We start from the raw sequence: 18,411 nt of genomic DNA on the forward strand, positions 1-18,411 counted from the left end.
TTTTTCTGGATAAAATGCCTCCAAAAACTAGCCAGGAAAAAAGAAACACCAAGTTCAGAGGCTTTGATGTCTAAATATAGTCCCAAATTCTTTTATAATATTAAACATACTTAAAAATAAAATACATATTGCTGTGCAAAAAAGTGATCCCATCACTTCCCACATAAATTTTTGTTTAATCATCAGGTCATATTGAGAAGGTTGCTTAAGAACAGTCATAATCCAAGCATGCTACTTTGTAGATACTTTTCAAGTGTAAAAGTTATGAGTTTGCTTCTTTTTTTTTTTCCTGTTATCCTTGTTTGCAGTTCAAAAATTGCATGGGAACCAGTTTTGTAAAAGCCCTGACCTATTATAGGAAACTACACTTCCAGGAATGCCTTAAAAACTGAAGGTTTGTAACCAACAGTGCTTAGAAACTGAAACCATTCTGCTCCTATCTGTGCCTACACACAAGTGTCCCAACGAGAATTTAAGATGCTAGACAGTTGCAATGCCAACTGTAGAACATAGATACTTTCAGGCAGATGTGAACAGAGTACTTCAGATACGTATACTAATAAAGGTGCACTTTAGAAATAGGTTTTACTGTAGGTTTTACCTGTATCTGTGTGTTTTCTCCTTTTTTTCCCCTTTTCACTTATTTTTATTTTATAGTATTTCCCATTCATATGCTACTACAGAACCTTCCATTCCTCCTGAGCTAGTGCTAAACAAAAGAACTTTGACTGTTGTGTCAAACATGATATATGAGTGGCAGCCAAGTTGAAAGAGTGTTTAAATGTTCACATTATAACAGGTACTGTAACTAAGTGCACTTGGGAAATCCACATAACCTTTTATTGTGGTTAAGTAAACACTTTTAAGGGAATATATACATTCTCTCATCTAGCTTCATGCCCACAGTGCGTTAAAATAAATTTTGGACAGACAAATACTCTTTGAAAAATAACAGCTTCATTCACACACTTCAAAGAAGTGATTATATAAGCACTAGATAAATTTGCCACAGACCTTTTAATGAAATTGAATTACATAAGGTAGGGCAAGGGTTCATTGCAAGGTATAATAGCAATATACCTTTATACATTGTAAAGCATGGAAACCAAACATGGCATTTTTTATCTCTCCAGACCCCTGCTGTTACAGCAAAGCATACTAAAACTTTTTGGCCAAGTGCTGAATGAGTTCTTGCATAGAATCTTTTTAAATTGGAGCCTGCACGTCTGAAGGGTTCAGCTGAAATTCAGTCAGATTCTGTGGTAAAATGTACAATACCTTACTGCTCATGTTAATACACAGCTCTTTTCTCTATCATGTAACTTCAGCTAGGCCTAGGAAGTGGCTGCATTCCTTTGCTGTTGCGAGTAGGCATGAGTTATCAGGGAAGCTGAATGCCACACAGGGATCTCTCTCCTGTGGGTCAATGGTTTTGCTGGGAAAAAAAGCATCAGTGCCCAATTTCTGTTTTCAGTTTCTCATGGTGAAGGGCCATCCGGCTGCGTTAGGATGCATAAGTGTCTTCAAGTTCACTGCAACAAGCCAAACTGTACCAAATTTCAGTCTCTCTGGAAATCTTCCAGCATGAGCAGAACTACTATTTCTCTTGCACTCTAGGCATTATATTCTCATTTTGACTATTCAGTTCTTGTATGTTTGAAAATGTAAGAAAGAAGTATTAGATTCCTTTCCACAGTCCTCGATTAATGCAGGTAGACGTGTCCACCCTCTGAATGACTCAGCCCAGAGCTATTAGCTGATCAGAAGACCTTAAATAATATTTAATTTCCCACAGCGAATCTCTCCCCACTAACTTTTGTCTCTTTTCCTCTGCTCCCTTCTCAGCATTCTCCAAGGAATGTGCTTACAGTGTGGGAGGCAGGCTGGCATCCTGTCAGTAACTTTATTGGAGTTATTACACACTCCTGACTTTTAAAATCAGGTTGTTTATTTGGACCCGATGTTAACCTGATAGTAAAGGAATGAAGTGCCCCAACTTGGCATTCACTGTAAATGTAAGCAGAGAAAAAGCTTCAGTGTGTTTAACTGACCCTTCCCAGCAGCAAGGCCTGCCTTAGGGATACCAGTGTATGGATATGGTCTGCGAAGGAAATATTTTAAGAAACACAGAATGAAATTGCTGCTCAGTATCTGTTTCTGAAGAAACTAGTGAGCATTTCTGCTTAGGAAGTGAATCTTCTAAATTCTCTTAATTTCCTACATGTTTCAGTAGAGTTGAGAGGCAATATCTTGCCTTGGTAGACATAAGATCTCCTTGGTGATCTCTGCAGACTCCTTACATGATAATAAAAAAGGTATTTCTCTAGTGAACCATTCAGATCAAGAACATATTTCAGCTTTATGTTATAGTTTGTTTTTTTTATTTATTTATTTACAAACTACTAGCAGTAAATATAAAAGATTTGTGAAGTAATGTTAATAATCTGATTTTTTAACTGTAATGAGATATTTTTACTCCTAATTTATTCTTGAGTTAGCTCAAAAGCAGTCGGCTTGAAGCTCTGTGCTGCTTTGAGACTTCTATTACAACAGTCTCAAAAGCCATATTACCACAGGGTTTTAGTTATTCTTTTTGTTCAGAAAGATAAAATAATACTAACCAGTTGGAATATGTTTGTGAACCGAATGCTGCTGATATTGCTTAATACGGGTGGGTTTGGAGAGAAGCAGCGTAGACAAAATATCCCAGAACATGATAATTATAGTCTGGCTCTTCTGAAAGAAATGAAATGAAATTGCTTTTCACCAAAGTAAAAAAATGTATTAATTTTTTTTCTCTAAATCAATCCTCGGTCTTCAGACTTAATTGCCTCTATTATTTCTTGGCTGTGCAGCTGAGGGGAACCTAAAGCAGTGTCCCCTGTGTCTGATCTTTCTGTGAGCTAGCTGTTTAACCACTGCCATAGTAAAGCTTTACTGTGATACAGTGGAACCAGATTATAGGAAAACAGGTTCCCTATGTGAATAACTTTAACTTGCTCTTCAAGGTGGATGCCTGGAAAGAGTAACTATATTTAAAGGCACATCAAGTGAAAATGAGTTTTAGGGAATCAGTAGGGATTCACGATTCTCCCTGTTGAGGAAAGGCTGAGGGAGCTGAGTCTCTTTAGCTTGGAAGAGATTGAGGGATGACTCCATTAATGTTTATAAATATGTGAAGAGTGAGTGTCAGGAGGATGGAGCCAGGCTTTTCTCAGTGACACCCAATAATAGGACAAGGGGCAATGTGTACAAGCTGGAACACAGGAGGTTCCACGTAAATAAGAGAAGAAACTTCTTCACAGTAAAGATAACAGAACACTGGAAAAGGCTGCCCAGAGAGGTTGTGTGATTTCCTCCTCTGGAGGCATCCAAAATCCATCTGGATGTGTTCCTGTGTGACCTGATCTAGGTGTGCATGCTCCAGCAGGGGGATTGGAATAGAGGATCTTTTGAGGTCCCTTCCAATCCCTGACATTCTGAGATTCTGTGATTCAGATTTAAATTGCTATGGAGGAAGAGGGGACCTCTGAAACATGGAATACACTGCAATTAAAAACATGCTTGTGCACTTACTTGTTGTCTCTACGGTACTCTTTACGGACTTCTTTAAAGTCTTTGTCCACAGAAGTGAGAAATGGTTTCTTATTTATACTTGCATCACACCTGCAGAAAAGCAATAATTGACATTGTAGTGGGAGAGAGGTCTGAATGCTTTAAGCAAATGAATTCAAAAACTTGTGTGGAGAGTTGTAGTCTTCTTAACTGCTGTGAGCATTTTTCCAATCCACTATTAATATGGAGCAGCAACACTCAAACTCAGCGTGAGCAAAGGGAACTCCATTAGGATTGAAGTGGTAAAGCATTTATTGGAGCAGAGCAGCCAAGGCTTGCTTTGTTTAATTTGAACTAACACCTCCAGAGTTATAAAACTTGAATACTCCTCAGCAAAGATCTTTCAGTTTGTTTCTCTCTTTGCAGTGGTTGATCTCAACTTGCTAAAGGAAGAAGTGCGGCTGTATAGTTGCACTCCTCGCAACTTCTCAGTCTCACTGAGGGAGGAGCTGAAGCGAACTGACACCATTTTCTGGCCACTGTGTCTTCTGGTTAAGCGTTGTGGTGGAAACTGTGCCTGTTGTCATCAGAACTGCAATGAGTGCCAGTGTATACCTACAAAAGTCACCAAAAAATACCACGAGGTAAGCACTTTTCTGAATTTGCACGTTTGGAAGTACTGAAAGCCAGTGTAAGAATTTCTTTTTACTATAGAAAATTTTTTTAAATATTGCATGTCGTGCACTTACAGTAAATATATATATTTAAACCGTTTTTAATGATATATCACATTAAAAAAAAATACCTTCCTTGTTAAAATGCTTTTCTGTGAAACTGTTGAGTCATTTCTGAAGCATTTGTTTACTAGTGCAGTTTGGGCACATGACAACCATACCTCCTTGTTCAGCTTTCTTCAGTCATAGGTACATATTCCATGAAGGAAGAGATCTGTCCCATTTCTATTGTGATAAATTTCTAACTAACAGTATTTATTGTAGAATTACCTAATAATTAAATTGATTTAACTATATGTTTTAATAACTTTTCTGAAGGATTTGGTGTAAAAGCTAAAGTAAAAATGAGTGAGTGGAATAAATGAAGAAATTCAGCTGAGGAAAGCCTATTTCTTTTAATAGGTTTCCTGCCATCCAGTGTGTTTCCAGTACAGTGTAACTCATAGCCTAGGTGTGTGATGAAGTACCTGCTGTTCTCTTGATGCTTAACTTCTTCTCCTTCAGGTTCTTCAGCTGAAGCCAAGGAGTGGTGTCCGGGGACTGCATAAATCACTGACAGATGTACCCTTGGAACACCACGAGGAGTGTGACTGTGTATGCAAAGGGAATACTGAAGGATAAACATGATTTAATTGTGCTGTTTTCTTTGAAGCACGTTCAATCCTTGCTGATTCTATTATGGGGCTTGTGCATTATCTCCTTCTGTAATCTCAGTTGTTTGCTTTGGGGAACTTCCATCTTCAAGATTTACAGTGAGCTCTAAAGAGAGGAGAAGCAAAACTGGGATTATGTGATGTATGACAGCTCTGTTTGGAGGCCCAGTGAAAGGATGGGAGAAAGGCATCAATGAGAGATTTAAAATACATGTATTTGTTTTGTCCCCTACAGTTTTCTTGACAATACATGGATTTATAATTTAGGAGTAAAAATAAAGTTAGAAGGCTCGCATCATGGAGACTCGATCCTGCTGGCTGTTTCATTTCTACAGCTCCAGAACATCTGGCCTCTGGCTGAAAACATCTGAAATCTTTCTTTCTGTGTTCAACTACTCCTATGTACTCAAAGCATTTTCTGTTTTATAAATTTGGTTTATACCAGACTGTCTTGTTCTGAATTAAACTTAATTTGTCTAACGCTGGTAGGAAAGACTGGATTTTTCCATATGCTCTAGCAAAGCTCCTGCCTTTTAGAAAGAAGACTGGACAATAACGTGAGCTAAGGAAGAAAACGTTGAAAAGAACAATGCCTTTATTCTTAATACTATGGCCGATGATTTTTTGTTTGTTTGTTATTTTTATTGTGTACATTTTTATACTCTCCTTTTGACAATATAACTATTTGCTTTTCTAAACTTGTTAAATATATCTATTTTTACCAAAGGTATTTAATATTCTTTTTTATTACAATCTAGATCAACTATTTTTTAGTTTTATGAAACTTTAAAGACGGATTTGTACAGCTGGAGGAACGTAGAAGAGATTACAATGGGATAGGAGCACTATATTTTTACTTTGTTGCTACACAGTGAAAAAGTACTTTTTTTTTTTTTTAACCTGCAAGCACAGTAATAATAATAAAAAGCTCAAAGCTTTGCTAGCTCCATGATACTGAATATACAAGAGATGGACATTACTATAAGTGGTTTCAGAAGCTGATGTTAAAATTTCCCTCTCTCCATTCTAGCCTTTGTTCCAGTAGAAAAGAGATGAGCATAGATAGATGCATCGTGGCTTGTTTAACTCTTTAGTTTCTTTGAAGTAGGGTGATCTACAGTAAGTTCGGTGGCTTACAGCCTTCGTGATGCATCATTGTCATGGGAAGGCAGCCTTGTTAATGTTGAAGTGTATGGTTTTCCACTGATATCTGTCGCTGTTTAAATCCTGTTCACTCATGGGATTGTAGCATTCTTCAGTACAGTTAGATCAACTGTGGTTTTGTTTCTTCTGTACTTTATATCCTCTAACCAATACACTTATCCCAACCTATTCAAATTGAAAAGAAAACAGTAAAATATTTTGCTTGTAAAATGCTTTAACGTTATGCCTAGTTTTTTTTGTTTTGTTTTTTTTTTACTATTGGATTTGCAGATTGTAATGAATCACCAAATAAAGTAATAATGCTAATTTTGGGAGAAATGTTTGTATGACTACATATTTGTATCTGGTCAATACATAAAAACAGAAGAAAGCGGAAAGGATTTATACTCTACTTATTTTGCAGGTCATCAAAAAATGAAACTCTCTTGTTATTGAGATTTCTGTTTGCTTAGTTGGTTCTGCTTAGCTGTAATTCGGAGATAAAGAGAAAAAGAAAAAGAAGAAAGAAATGTGATTGTATTCGTATAAACACTCAAAATGTTAAAAAATGAGTGGATTTGAAACCATCAAATTGAAATAACATTTGCTACTTTTTCTGTCATGAAAATGAGTTCTGTTGAGGACGTGGGCATTTTTCATGTTGGTATTCTTTTCTGCTATCACTTCCAGCAAATTGTCAGGTACAATCTGATTCTCTCAGCTGTTCTGTTTTGCCCAACCCTCAGTTACCTACAGAGCAAGACATGTCTATTGTAAATGCAGTATACAATTCTCCAGTCTGAATATTAACCCATTTCCAAATGCAGAACAGAGAACGCACAAGAAACTTGGTTCTCTTGAATTCTGAGTCCTCCGGTGATTTATTTTATTTTTATATTAATAATGTGATTTCTTTGTGATGTCAAGAGCCTCTAAAAAGTGGAGATAAAAGCAGGAATCATCGCTTTTGGTTCATCAGAAGAATTGAGAAATGTAATTCTGTTCTGCAGGCCCGCAGTGCAGCATCTGAACTCTCTTTACAGCACCATTTCCAGAACTCTCACCCAATCCAAAACTGCCACTGCTTCCGTTTGCTGTTCCTATCACTGCGGAGCACATTCTGTCCTCATCTCCATGTTGAAGCTGTGTCTTCTCACTTCATCTGCCTCCTCCTTGGTTTTTGACCTCCCTTTGCTGCCCCAAGCACAGATAATGCGCCCTGGTGGCCTGGGCTTTCATCTGGAAAAGCAGATGAAGCAGGGAGTTGCTGACCAATGTTGAGCCTTGTTTTTATGGATTCTGCAGCTATTTACATTCCTGGAACCATTCCGTCAGCTGTTGTCAGCACGGGGATGATGGGAAGCAGCACCAAAACTACAGTTACCGAGGATGTTAACTGCAGATCCGATGCTTCCTAAACTCTTGTGAGTTCTCTTGCTCTTTCTCTGCCTGGTTGCATAGGCTCACAATTTTTCAGCAAAAAGAAAAAAAAAAAAAATTGCCTCATACAACAGAGTGCGTGGAGGGAAAAGAGAGAAGCACAAAGCTGCCTTATTGAGCAGATACTGCATCAGCTAATGTGTGCTGCTTCTTAATTTCCTTTTTAATAGAGAACTCAGTTAAAGCATTTAAGTTTGCAATTCAGATGCTTGCTGCTCATTTTGACTGCAGCAAACTTTGGAATTAAATTTTGGAAACATTCACTTTTTGTTTTACTTCTGAAGATACTGTAGTAATGCTATGGCTCTGTCAGAAAATCCCGTGCAGAGATGCCTGAAGAGTGACAATTGCAAAATTCACATTCAAACCACACTCTGATGCTAAGTAGTCCAACTTACTTTTCTGGTGCTGCTTGGAGTCAATGTGATATTTAAAGTAGTGTGAGTAAGTTTGCTCTTCATTATCATTTTTTGCATGGGATGCTTCATCAGACAGCTCGTCTTTCAAACTCCTTTCATGCACCTTTCAAACCCAGTGGCAGTGTTTTTGTTTTTCGGTTTGTCTGCCAAAAACAGGAAAAGCATGACTACTGTTTCAGCATAAATTGGACAAAGCTGTTCAGAAAAGACATAGTTTGCCCACTGCTTCACTGAAACTCACCTAGATTGTTAAAAGAAAAATAAGTTTGCAGCTAAGTCCCATGAGAAAGATGACAGCATCTTTGCAAGTGTGATTCAGAGCACGTAAGCTTCTCTGAATCATGCTCTGTGTCAGTCTTTATTGAGCTCATCTGTCTTCATTAAGTAGAGTCAGAGTCTGTCCCTCTCACTTAAGGCATCTCTGATGCATGAATTCAAGTAATGCAATCACCAGATTTACAGGCGTGTTTTCTGCAAACAAAGTAACTAAAGAAAAACCCCTTTCTCAAAGAAGGGTCCCAAGAAGTTTTGCAGCCTGGAGTGCTTTTCCTCCTTGTTGATTTGGCAAGCTTTTACATTATCTAGTGAACTAAAGACAGAATTAACAGTTCGACTTAAGAAGGCCACACTGCTTTCCTCTGCAGCTCTGATGACAGGTTCCCCCTAGCTGGGTTATGGCATCTCTCCCATTCAGAGTGGAGTTTGAGAACTGCATCTTTCGTAGTAAACTCTGCATTTCTTTCGCTGTGCAGTATCCTAGCAATATAACAAGGTTAGCAATACATTATGTTTATCCATCTCACGTTTTCCTGCTTCAGTCACACCCAAAGGATATGCTTTGGGACCTATGATAGCATCTACATCAAACTCAATTTATGAGCAGCCAGTGAAGGCCATGATGTTTAGGGAATATCTTTTTGAAGAACAGCATCACAGTGATCAGTACAATTAGCATTTTGCAAACTGTCGATTGAATGCACAATTAACCACATTGCTTAATTTTAAAGGCTCCGTTTAGAAAGTGACCAGAAGAAAACAGCGTTTAAACTTTGATTTAATTCAAGGTTTTCCACAATTTCAGATGAGGAGAGAGGGCTTTTCCTCCTCAATAACTGTTAATTTCGTATCCTTGTGTCATAAGTTGAGAATTTCTATCAAAAATAGTGAAATAAACATGTCCCTCGTGTTATAAGGGTGGATATCCCAAATTACTCCTTTCTTCAGGCAGACTGTATATAATTTGTGACTACACTCTTCAGTGGAGAAAAGTGGTGATCTACCTACCATATATCACTTTGTGTTTGTGTGGTTCTTTAAAGATGTTAAGCAGATTTTCGATATAGCTATGCTGAGGGGGTGCTAGGCAGAAATTGGGTGGTCTAGGAGCTTCACACAGTTGTGAAGTCATAGCAGACTTTATATTGCTGAAGGGCATGCAGAATCCAAATGTACAAAATTCCACCTCTGTCCTTTAGAAGAGATATGCGCCATGTGGAAGGCCTCAAAAATAAGTCTGTTCTCCTGTAACCCACTCAGTCACTTCTGACGTCTGATGTTGAAGATAAGTGTTGAAAGACAAAGTATATCTGAGCTGAAAGAGACTTAAGCAACCAGAGCTCTGATTCATTCAGTAAGCCATAACAAGTCTCACGCAATATTATGTTGTATAGTTAAATCTCAGAGCTTAAGCACAAATTTCTGATATAGGCAGAAACAGCAAGCATCAGAGGCAAAGGAAACGGGAAAGCTCTCTTAATTGTACAACAAAATCACATCTTGTGGGGGCTGGGGATCTTGTGAGTGAGAGGGGATCTTTTCTCAACTGTTTTATGGCACCATCATAGAATCATCATCATAGAATCATCGTCATAGAATCACAAGGTTGGAAAGGACCTACAAGATCATCTAGTCCAACCATCCTCCCATCACCACTGCTACCACAAGCACTAAACCAGATCTCATAGCTCCTCATCCTCTCGAACACTGCCAGGGACGGCGACTCCACCACCTCCCTGGGGCAGCCATTCCAGTGCCTGACCACTCTCTGACAGAAAAGGTTCTTCCTTAATGTCTAGTCTAAGTCTCCTCTTGAATCTGACTCTTTGGGGAACAGTTTGTACGTGTTGCTGAGGGATACAATCAGTGTATGGTCATCGGTTCTATAGAAGGCTGGCTTCTAATTTTAAAAAAAAAAAAGGTTACTAGATTATGGAGTCTGTGAATAAGAAATCAAGCAAAAGATTTGTGTTGCTGTAGACCACTTGTTCATCTATTTCAGCATTCTTGTCTCCGTTTGTGGTATTGGTTGATCTTTATGAAGAACAGTAAGTAAAGTACACTTTCCAAATTCCAGGAGTTAGCAGTTTGGAACTTTTTTAGTTACAGCTTGAATTACAGCTCTTGATAAACTCACCAGTGGCTGTAAAACACAGGACATTCAAAGAATTGCAACATCTTCCGCATGAAGTGATCAGAGAAAGCTGAAATTCAGCGTATGTTCTGCATAAGAGAGCTGGTTATCATAAGTGCAGTAAGCCTGGTTTCCTTTGCCACACTTTGAAGTTAATGTGTTCAAAAGGGGGAGCTTGGATAATTTGCAAGCAGATGGCAGTGGGCACAAACTGGAACGTGACATTTTCTCTGAACACCAAGCAGCACTTATACACCATGTAAGTGACAAAGCCCTGGCATAGGCTGCCCAAAGAGGCTGTGAAGTCCCCTTCTCCTTGGAGATCTCCCAAAGCTGCCTGGACATGGGCCTGGGCAGCTGCTATGGGTGGCCCTGCTGCAGCCGGGGCTGGGCCTGATGGACCTGGTAGGCCCTGCCAGCCTCAGCCATCCTGGCATTCTGTGTTTCTGTCCCACACTATTAGATGAAAGCCTAAACACACTTTTGCACGAGGAGTCCTATCACACGCATAGAATCAATAAGCCTGTTCATGCCTAAATAAAGGAAATAAGAATCAGTTCTCTTGCTCAGCACATATCTTCTCAATTCTGGGAACCACTGAACTGAGTAATGTTAATTCCATTATATTCATTAAAAAATTAAAAACAAAGCTAAGAAAGAGTGTGCAGTCTCTCATCTAATTAGTAATTAATGAAAAAGACAGTTCAACAGTGGGTTCCCTGCATTCTTTTCAACAGTTTTGTTTATAGCATAATGAATAGGTTTTGATCCTTTCTGATGAAGGAAATAATGAAAGCTCTTGTTTCAGTGCAACACCTGGTCATGACAAAGTAAAGCCTAGTAAAACAGGATGATCATTCTGAGAGCTGGGTAGAGCTACAGGAGAGAAGTTACTGCCTTATTTTCTTGTCAAGTTAGCATCTCCTTCTTCAGTCATCAGGACACGTGCATTTCTATTTTTTTTTCTATTTTCTTATTAACTGCATAGTTATAGGCTTATTACTCCCTATATATTTTGTCATGTAAACTTATTTGCTACGTTTCTTGTAGTTTGAGAAGAAAAATTTTTGTGCAGTAATTTTTCAAAAGTGATTACAGTTCTGTATTTTCCACCAGTGTCTTAAATCTTATGAAAACAACAGAAATTTTACCGTGGTAAAGACAGCAGATGACAGCCAGTAGCCTATCTATCCATTTTATCCCAGTGCGCAACAGAATTTTGTTGATGTACAGAGAATTCAGTGTTGACTTTCTAGATGACTAATATCTATTTTAAGGTCGTGCTCAATCTCTTCTTCTAGTTTTATCATTGACAATATGCATGCTTCCAGCAGGGCTAGATTCTCACATTAAGGAAGATTTGACATTCAAATTAGGACTTCTCTAGCCACTATGTGAAAGAAGATAATTCAGTCACTGTTCTTTTTCTTCCTGCAAATCATGGCCAGTCAAACATCTTATACTACAAGAACCCAGTTACTGTAAATGTACTTTTAACATCTGCAGTCTTAGTTGAGAATAATACATTACTTTGGGTAACTTAGAGAGCTTAATGTTAATTGAATAGATGAAAAAAGTGTTATTCATTGTATAGACATTCAAAACTGCTAATGCAGTCATCAGACTGAAGCCAGAGTTGTATCTGTTAATTCTACGTTCATGTTATGGCATTGGGAATGGCTACTCACATTGAAACAACAGAAAGTTCTGAACACCTCTTGGCAATCTCCTCCATTTTTTTTCCAAAGTTGTTTTCTCTGATTTGTAGTACTTTATCTAATACCTAGCTTTTTTTCCTTCTTCTTTTAGAACAAAGTGCACTAATATCTTAGGGCAGTATTACCACTTATTGTTGGTAAATCTACTCAAAGAATGGTTTTTACTGCTTTTAAATAATATCATTTTGATTTTCAAGGTTATTAACTCAAGTTCTAACTTGCAATGACACCACATACAGACAGTAAGCAGTATAATAAACCATACAACAGTTTGAAAATTAATAAGCTTCAGAATCTGTCAAGTAATGGTGAATGAAATAAACATCCCCACCTCATTTTGCAGATGTGAACTTGTTCATTTCAATGCATAGGAGGTTGCAACACTCAGAAGGAAAAAAACCTCCTAGCAACACATTTTCTTTTCCATAGTCACTCATCACTCATCTCTGGTATATCAGGGACAAAAAGTGAAGTGAGTGAAGTGTAATACCTGCCAAATGACATCTGACATACATTCACTAAGAACTGCTGAAATAGCTACAAAAATGAAAGCAGAACTGAAAATTTGAGCCCAGAGATATCACTATGGGAATTAACCAAAGGCTAACCAATTTGCATGCCAACTTGTGCTACCATAACCATGCTACTTTTAGGATGTGAGCTTGCTGATATTTGCAGTACTGCATTCTGCCTCATGGATGTATCAGTCCTATCACATAGCTTGAATTTTTGCCATTGGGTCCAGCTCAGCTTCAATCCAATCCATTCACATGCCTCCCTACATTGCATTCCCACGGATCCTCAGGTTAAAGATTACAGAGATAAAGCGACTGCCGGGCAGACTGCAGTCCCACGTGGTACATGGCACCACTGTGTTGAGAGGTAACAAACTTCTTCAATACAGGAATTTGAAGCGTCATGCTAAGATGTTGTCTAAAATTCTGGGAACGACAGAATTAAATCAGCCCAGCACTTTGCTTGAGCTAGCAACCATTTGTCTGCTGAGAAAATTGACCAGAGAAGAGCATTCTGCTCTAGTGGTTGTATTTGTTCATCTGATAGCTGACTTTTGGGCTCTAGTTTAGGCTTTCCTATATAGCACTCTGTTAACAGAATTTTAAAATCATACATTCTGCCCATTCAGTGTGAGTTTACTTTAGTATTGTCTAAATCGTGCTTTCAAATGCTTATATGCTAGCTTACTGAACTCTCCTGATATTCACATCAGCAGAAAAATAAATGCTTCTGCTGTTGTGGAAAATATTAGTACAGCATCCCCTCTTATGATGAGAAGTATTTTCTATTCCAACAGCAACAGAGGAGGCTGTTGAGCAGAGCTAAAAATAACCACATCTCAATGAGCTGCACCCAACCCAAGAAACTTGTCTCAAGGGCTTATAAATGCTTGTGTTAATTTTTGGTAGAGCTTGGACTGATAGAAGAGTTTTGGAAAACTGGAAAAAGCAAGTGATTATAGCTCCGTTTTAATGGAAGAGGGATGTAGCATATTTATTGTCAAGTTGTGTCCTATGGCAAATTGAATCCTTATCAGTAAATCCCTGCTTACTTTAAAAGGGAGTGACTGGAGTGATCCAACCAAGAAGAGATGTGTCAGTTTGGCTCTGGAGAATAAATAGAGAATGGAGATGATTATATTTCTGTCTGTTAATTGATATTGTTCAACACTGTTTATGGTAGATAGAGCCTGACAAGCTAATTGGACTTTTTCTTTTTTTTTTTAAGGTAGATTACACACTTAGTTGCTAAAAGTAACAGTGTTGTTTTAAAATGCCTCATTTTAAAATGAGTGTATGATGTAGTACAAATAGCATTTTGATTAAAAGTCTGAAATGTAAAATCAACGAAGAATGGAAAGCAGGCCTGTTTAGAGCCTTGGGGCTGCAGGCAAAACAGCATCTTACAGTAAATGCTCAGTTTTCTGATTTGCACCTTTGTACAGAACTCAGAGGAACAATACTAAATGATGCCATTTAAAATTCTACCACTGAAGGTAGTGCTTTCACTAACACTACTAAAGCTAGAACTATTTTATTTACAGCTTTGAAATGAGGACAGAATGTGCATATCACAAACAATAGAATGTGAATGTTCAGTGAAGAGATGTCATGTCCAACAAACTAGCAAATTTTAATTACTTGGAATCACACTGGCCTTCAAATTAGAATTATATTACACTACATTCATTATCTGTGAGAGGATAATCGACTGAGGCTTCTTAACTAAGAATTATAAAACAAGAGAGTGACTGGAGGGACAACTGCAACACCTGTATACAGGCTTATTATGACAAACCACCTCTGTGTCCTACAAACTCAGTGAAATTCCAACTTCTGCAATATGACAAGCTGTGGGGCGGTGAATCTTGCAGGTTTGGACTCAAAGAATGAGTGGACAATTCAAAAAATCAGTGTCCTGATGCTCCCTTTCTCACAATACCTACAAAGCCCTTTAGGATTTGAATGTACCTCTCAAGAACATCTTTATGATGAGATATGATTCCCCCAAAAGACTTACCTGGTAATTAAAGCTGTGTAGTAGGAAGCATAGATCAAAACTTAGTAAGGCTGAGAAACATGGTAGAGCTGGGCTTCTGTGTGGTATGTGGAGGCCATAACCACTGATGTGCTAAGTAGAAAGTATGGGCAAGTGCTCTTCCATTGATCATTTATATGCATATACAGATAAACAAAGAGAGTTTAGGCCTTAGGGAGACTTTCTTTATGTGAAAATACTTTCAACTCTAGACATGCATATCTGACATGCCCTACAGGGGCAGAAAGAAAATCTTACCTGTCTTTGTGGATTTACCTACAGCAATTTTTTCTCAGAATACATACTGTTGGGGATCCAAATTTTAGGTAGCAGTTCCTCTCACACATCATGCAGGGGAGCCTTTGCACTTACTTGCTGCAGTACTCAACTCCCCTTATGAATCTCCTAAAAATACTTGGTTCGATGAGCAGATCCTTGTAAGTTTCATTCTGATGTGACCATGGAGATCAGGCATCACGTACTTATTAAAGCTGACATCTGAAGGTTTTTCTAAAAATAAATTCCCATTTTGCAGAGGGGATTTCTCAATCACCTTAATACTTTGTGGTATTTTGGGGTACAATGACATTCCAATGACTGGAAAGTTTCCAAAAGGATGTCTGGAAAATTGCAAAAAAAGTCAAGTGACTCACGAATTTACCATTCATTCAGGAGATTATCCTATCATGTTTTCTATCTAAGTGCTCAAGGAAACAGACACCATACAGACTCTCAACTTTCAGGCTCTTTGTCTCAGTGTATTAGACCCATCCCTTGTACTTCAAATGTCCTCCTGTGATGTGAATCACTCACAGGATGAGCGTGAAGGATTATGTCTGACTTGCTGGTCCCATAGGGAGCTTCTGCTGCTGCCAACGCGAGCACTTAGTAAACAGAAAAACTGAGTTTAATTGTCTTCACAAGCTGATGGTGTCCTAATCACATCTCCCCATTGGACAGGCTATGAGGATGAGAACATTCTCTACGCTAACTTCTAAAATGATGTTAGCATTAAGTGACAAATCCCTGTTTCACCAGATGAGAAGGAAGCTCTGGCTCCCACAGTCTAGTTCACATTTTGTAGTACGGAAAAGGGAATACTAAACTCACATTGTTACTAGGATTGCATATTTCCTGCTACAATTTAGAGGAAAATGAACATCAAGCTGGAATTTCCCAACTCCATTTTCTCTCTTCATTGCCCTAACAAGTAAATAACACACCATTTCATTGCCCCCTTCCCCAGCCATACTGCAGGTGTAGATGTAGACCAGGAATCCCCTGAAAACATCTGTGAGTGAATTGTTATGTCAGGGCCTGAACTGATGATTGGCCCAGGAAGCAGAAATGCAAGCATTTCACCTGTGCTTCCCACATGACCCTGGGTCCACCCCTCACTGAGCTCATTTAAGGGTTAGCCTCCAACAAGAGAACCTCTCCTGTATGAAGGTCACTTCCTGAGGAGGAATGCTCTATAGCTATGGATGCTATGACCAATCAGGTGATTCAAATTTTTCCTAGATATGATTATTGATATTCTTAATGATGTTTTGCCTGGTATGGTGAAAAGCTTACCAGAAGCAATTTCGCTGCTTCCAATGACTGACACTATCTTTCAAACTGGGTTCCTTATGAGGATTTTGTAGGCAAAACAGTTAGTCTCTTGCTCATTCTTCTGTAAGACAGCAATATGCTTAGTCCAGAATGGTACCACAAAGAAACTGTGTCCTGGGCACCTCCAGTACCTGTAGAACTCGTTAAAGGAGACAATTGTAAGTTTAAGCACTGCTAGTACCTTGTCTAAAGCTAGCTGTTCTTGTTTACTTCAGTTGTAATGTCCCTCATTCATGAGCGATGATATCAGATACAGACAGAAAAAGTGTGCTTGATTCAGCATCCAGACAGATGAGTATTTAATTAGCTGAACTACATCTACAGAACTCAGAAAACAACTTTTTTTCTTAGATATGCAAAGAGCTGTGTGAGAAAAATGGAGTTATTTTAACATCAGTGTTGCCTGCTCTCTAGCTCCAGTCAGAAGGCTAAATCCATTTTGCCTTGTTTGGCTGGACAGGCTTTCATGAAATAATTAAGTTACACAGTAAAGTTTGCCAAGAGCCATAGACATGTATACCTGGAAGAGGCTTCCTGCATCATCAAGACCTCCCTGATCCGACAGATGTATTTTAGTGTTAATTTTCTGAAACATTAAACACAGTATTCCAGGTAAATCTTTTGCTTCCTTTATTAACGCTTTGCTGTTACTGCTTAAAATATTAAACTTTTTTTTTTAACCTTAAAAGAAGCTAGTCCTCTATGCCACTAATATATTCAGATCTCTCCATGTTGCAAATCCTAATATGCCTAATCCTAACAGGATCATAGCAGAAATTCCTATTAATATCTTTTTCTCTGAGTTTCTTACTATTTTTTCCTTTTATAATTATTTTGCTAAGCCCCACAGTTCTTCTTCAGATACAAGACGTTATTCTGCCCTTTCCTAGTGATTGCCCCCAACTTCATTAGTAAATTTTGGAAACATATAGCCAAAGACATTAGGGAAATGAATATTTTCCTTAAACAACTTGATTGAAGTACATACCCAAAGTTAGTTGATGACAGCGTAGGGTAAAAAATTGTCATTTTAATTCTTAGTCACTTAGCTGATTATGTTCAAGTTATGGGCTGGATGTGATCAGATTGGTTACAACTATATCTTGGAATTGTTAAATGAGCTATAGATAATTAATATCTCTCCATTAACAGTTTTATGTTAAAATCATGCATAGCTGAACAAATACAGAAGAAGAAAAAATCGTTGCTCCTAATGTTCTCACAGTTCAACAGGGAGCAAAACTGGATTTTCCAAAAGTCTGGAAAAGGAGTGTTATAACTACTGCTTGATACAGTCATTCTTAACAGGCCAAGCCAATAATGAACTCATCTGCCTAAATATCAACTCACTGCTTGTGCTTTACTGAAAAGGTGTTTTAGTGGGAGCTGAAGGAAACTGGGAAATTTGAGTGACCGAATTTTATTTTATCCAGTATTTTGAAGAGTGATGCAAGTGTGAGCAGGGAACTTAACTTTTGCTCAAGGTACTGGTATTTTCTCACAAAAAAATGAAGTAATTTTCCTAACTTCTTGGTAAAACTGTATTCACCTCTCTGGTAAATCAAGTAGGTAGACTTAGTAGGGTTTCCAAGGACCTGATAAGCAAGGCAGCTGGCAATAGCTACACCCCTGTGTTTTCATGTGCTCTTAAGGTGTTTGGGTTTCCAGGGCCCAGAGGCCTGAAGCAGATCTGCCAGGCTTTGTTTAAGCACCGTTGCTGCAGAGCTGTGTAACTAGAGAGTCCGTGGCCTGTCCACAGCTGTTAACATCTTGGCTTCAAGGGGGATATCAGGAAGATCTGTCACCCCAGTGCAGGCATGTCAGCTTACAGACAGCTTTGTTTTCAGCTGTAGCTCTGCGTAAGGTCCGGTTTCTCAGCAGTAGGCAGACTCATTAGGATAAGGAGAAATGTGATGACTCCACCAGCTCCTTCCACGAGCAACCATTCTGAAAGCCTGAACCTGCACGTGGCCTTCAAGTCAGGGAACCAAAAGCTGAGGGAGTCCAGCTGGCTCACCGCACGGGGCGTTTCAATCACCACAAGCATAGTTTCCAATAGGGAACTTTCCTGGAATTTCTGGTTGCAGATCACTGTAAGGAAATCGAAGTCAAAAAACATGGGAAATTCCCAGTCTTACTCACATTCTGAGTCAAAAGAAGCAGATCTCAGGA

The 18,411-nt window shown here is 38.6% G+C and overlaps 1 protein-coding gene across 1 annotated transcript in view; it reads left to right on the forward strand.

Annotated features, from left to right (window-relative positions):
- PDGFC (platelet derived growth factor C) overlaps positions 1-5,854 on the forward strand; it is a 97,791-nt gene extending 91,937 nt beyond the window's left edge. The window contains exons 5-6 of the mRNA XM_010709437.3: positions 3,982-4,199; positions 4,794-5,854. Of these exons, the coding sequence (XP_010707739.1) occupies positions 3,982-4,199; positions 4,794-4,910 (335 nt within the window). The 3' untranslated portion in view covers positions 4,911-5,854. The remainder of the gene's footprint in view (positions 1-3,981; positions 4,200-4,793) is intronic.
- The last annotated feature ends 12,557 nt before the right edge of the window (positions 5,855-18,411 follow it).

Source organism: Meleagris gallopavo, chromosome 4, assembly GCF_000146605.3.
Source record: "Meleagris gallopavo isolate NT-WF06-2002-E0010 breed Aviagen turkey brand Nicholas breeding stock chromosome 4, Turkey_5.1, whole genome shotgun sequence".
NCBI lineage: Eukaryota > Metazoa > Chordata > Aves > Galliformes > Phasianidae > Meleagris > Meleagris gallopavo.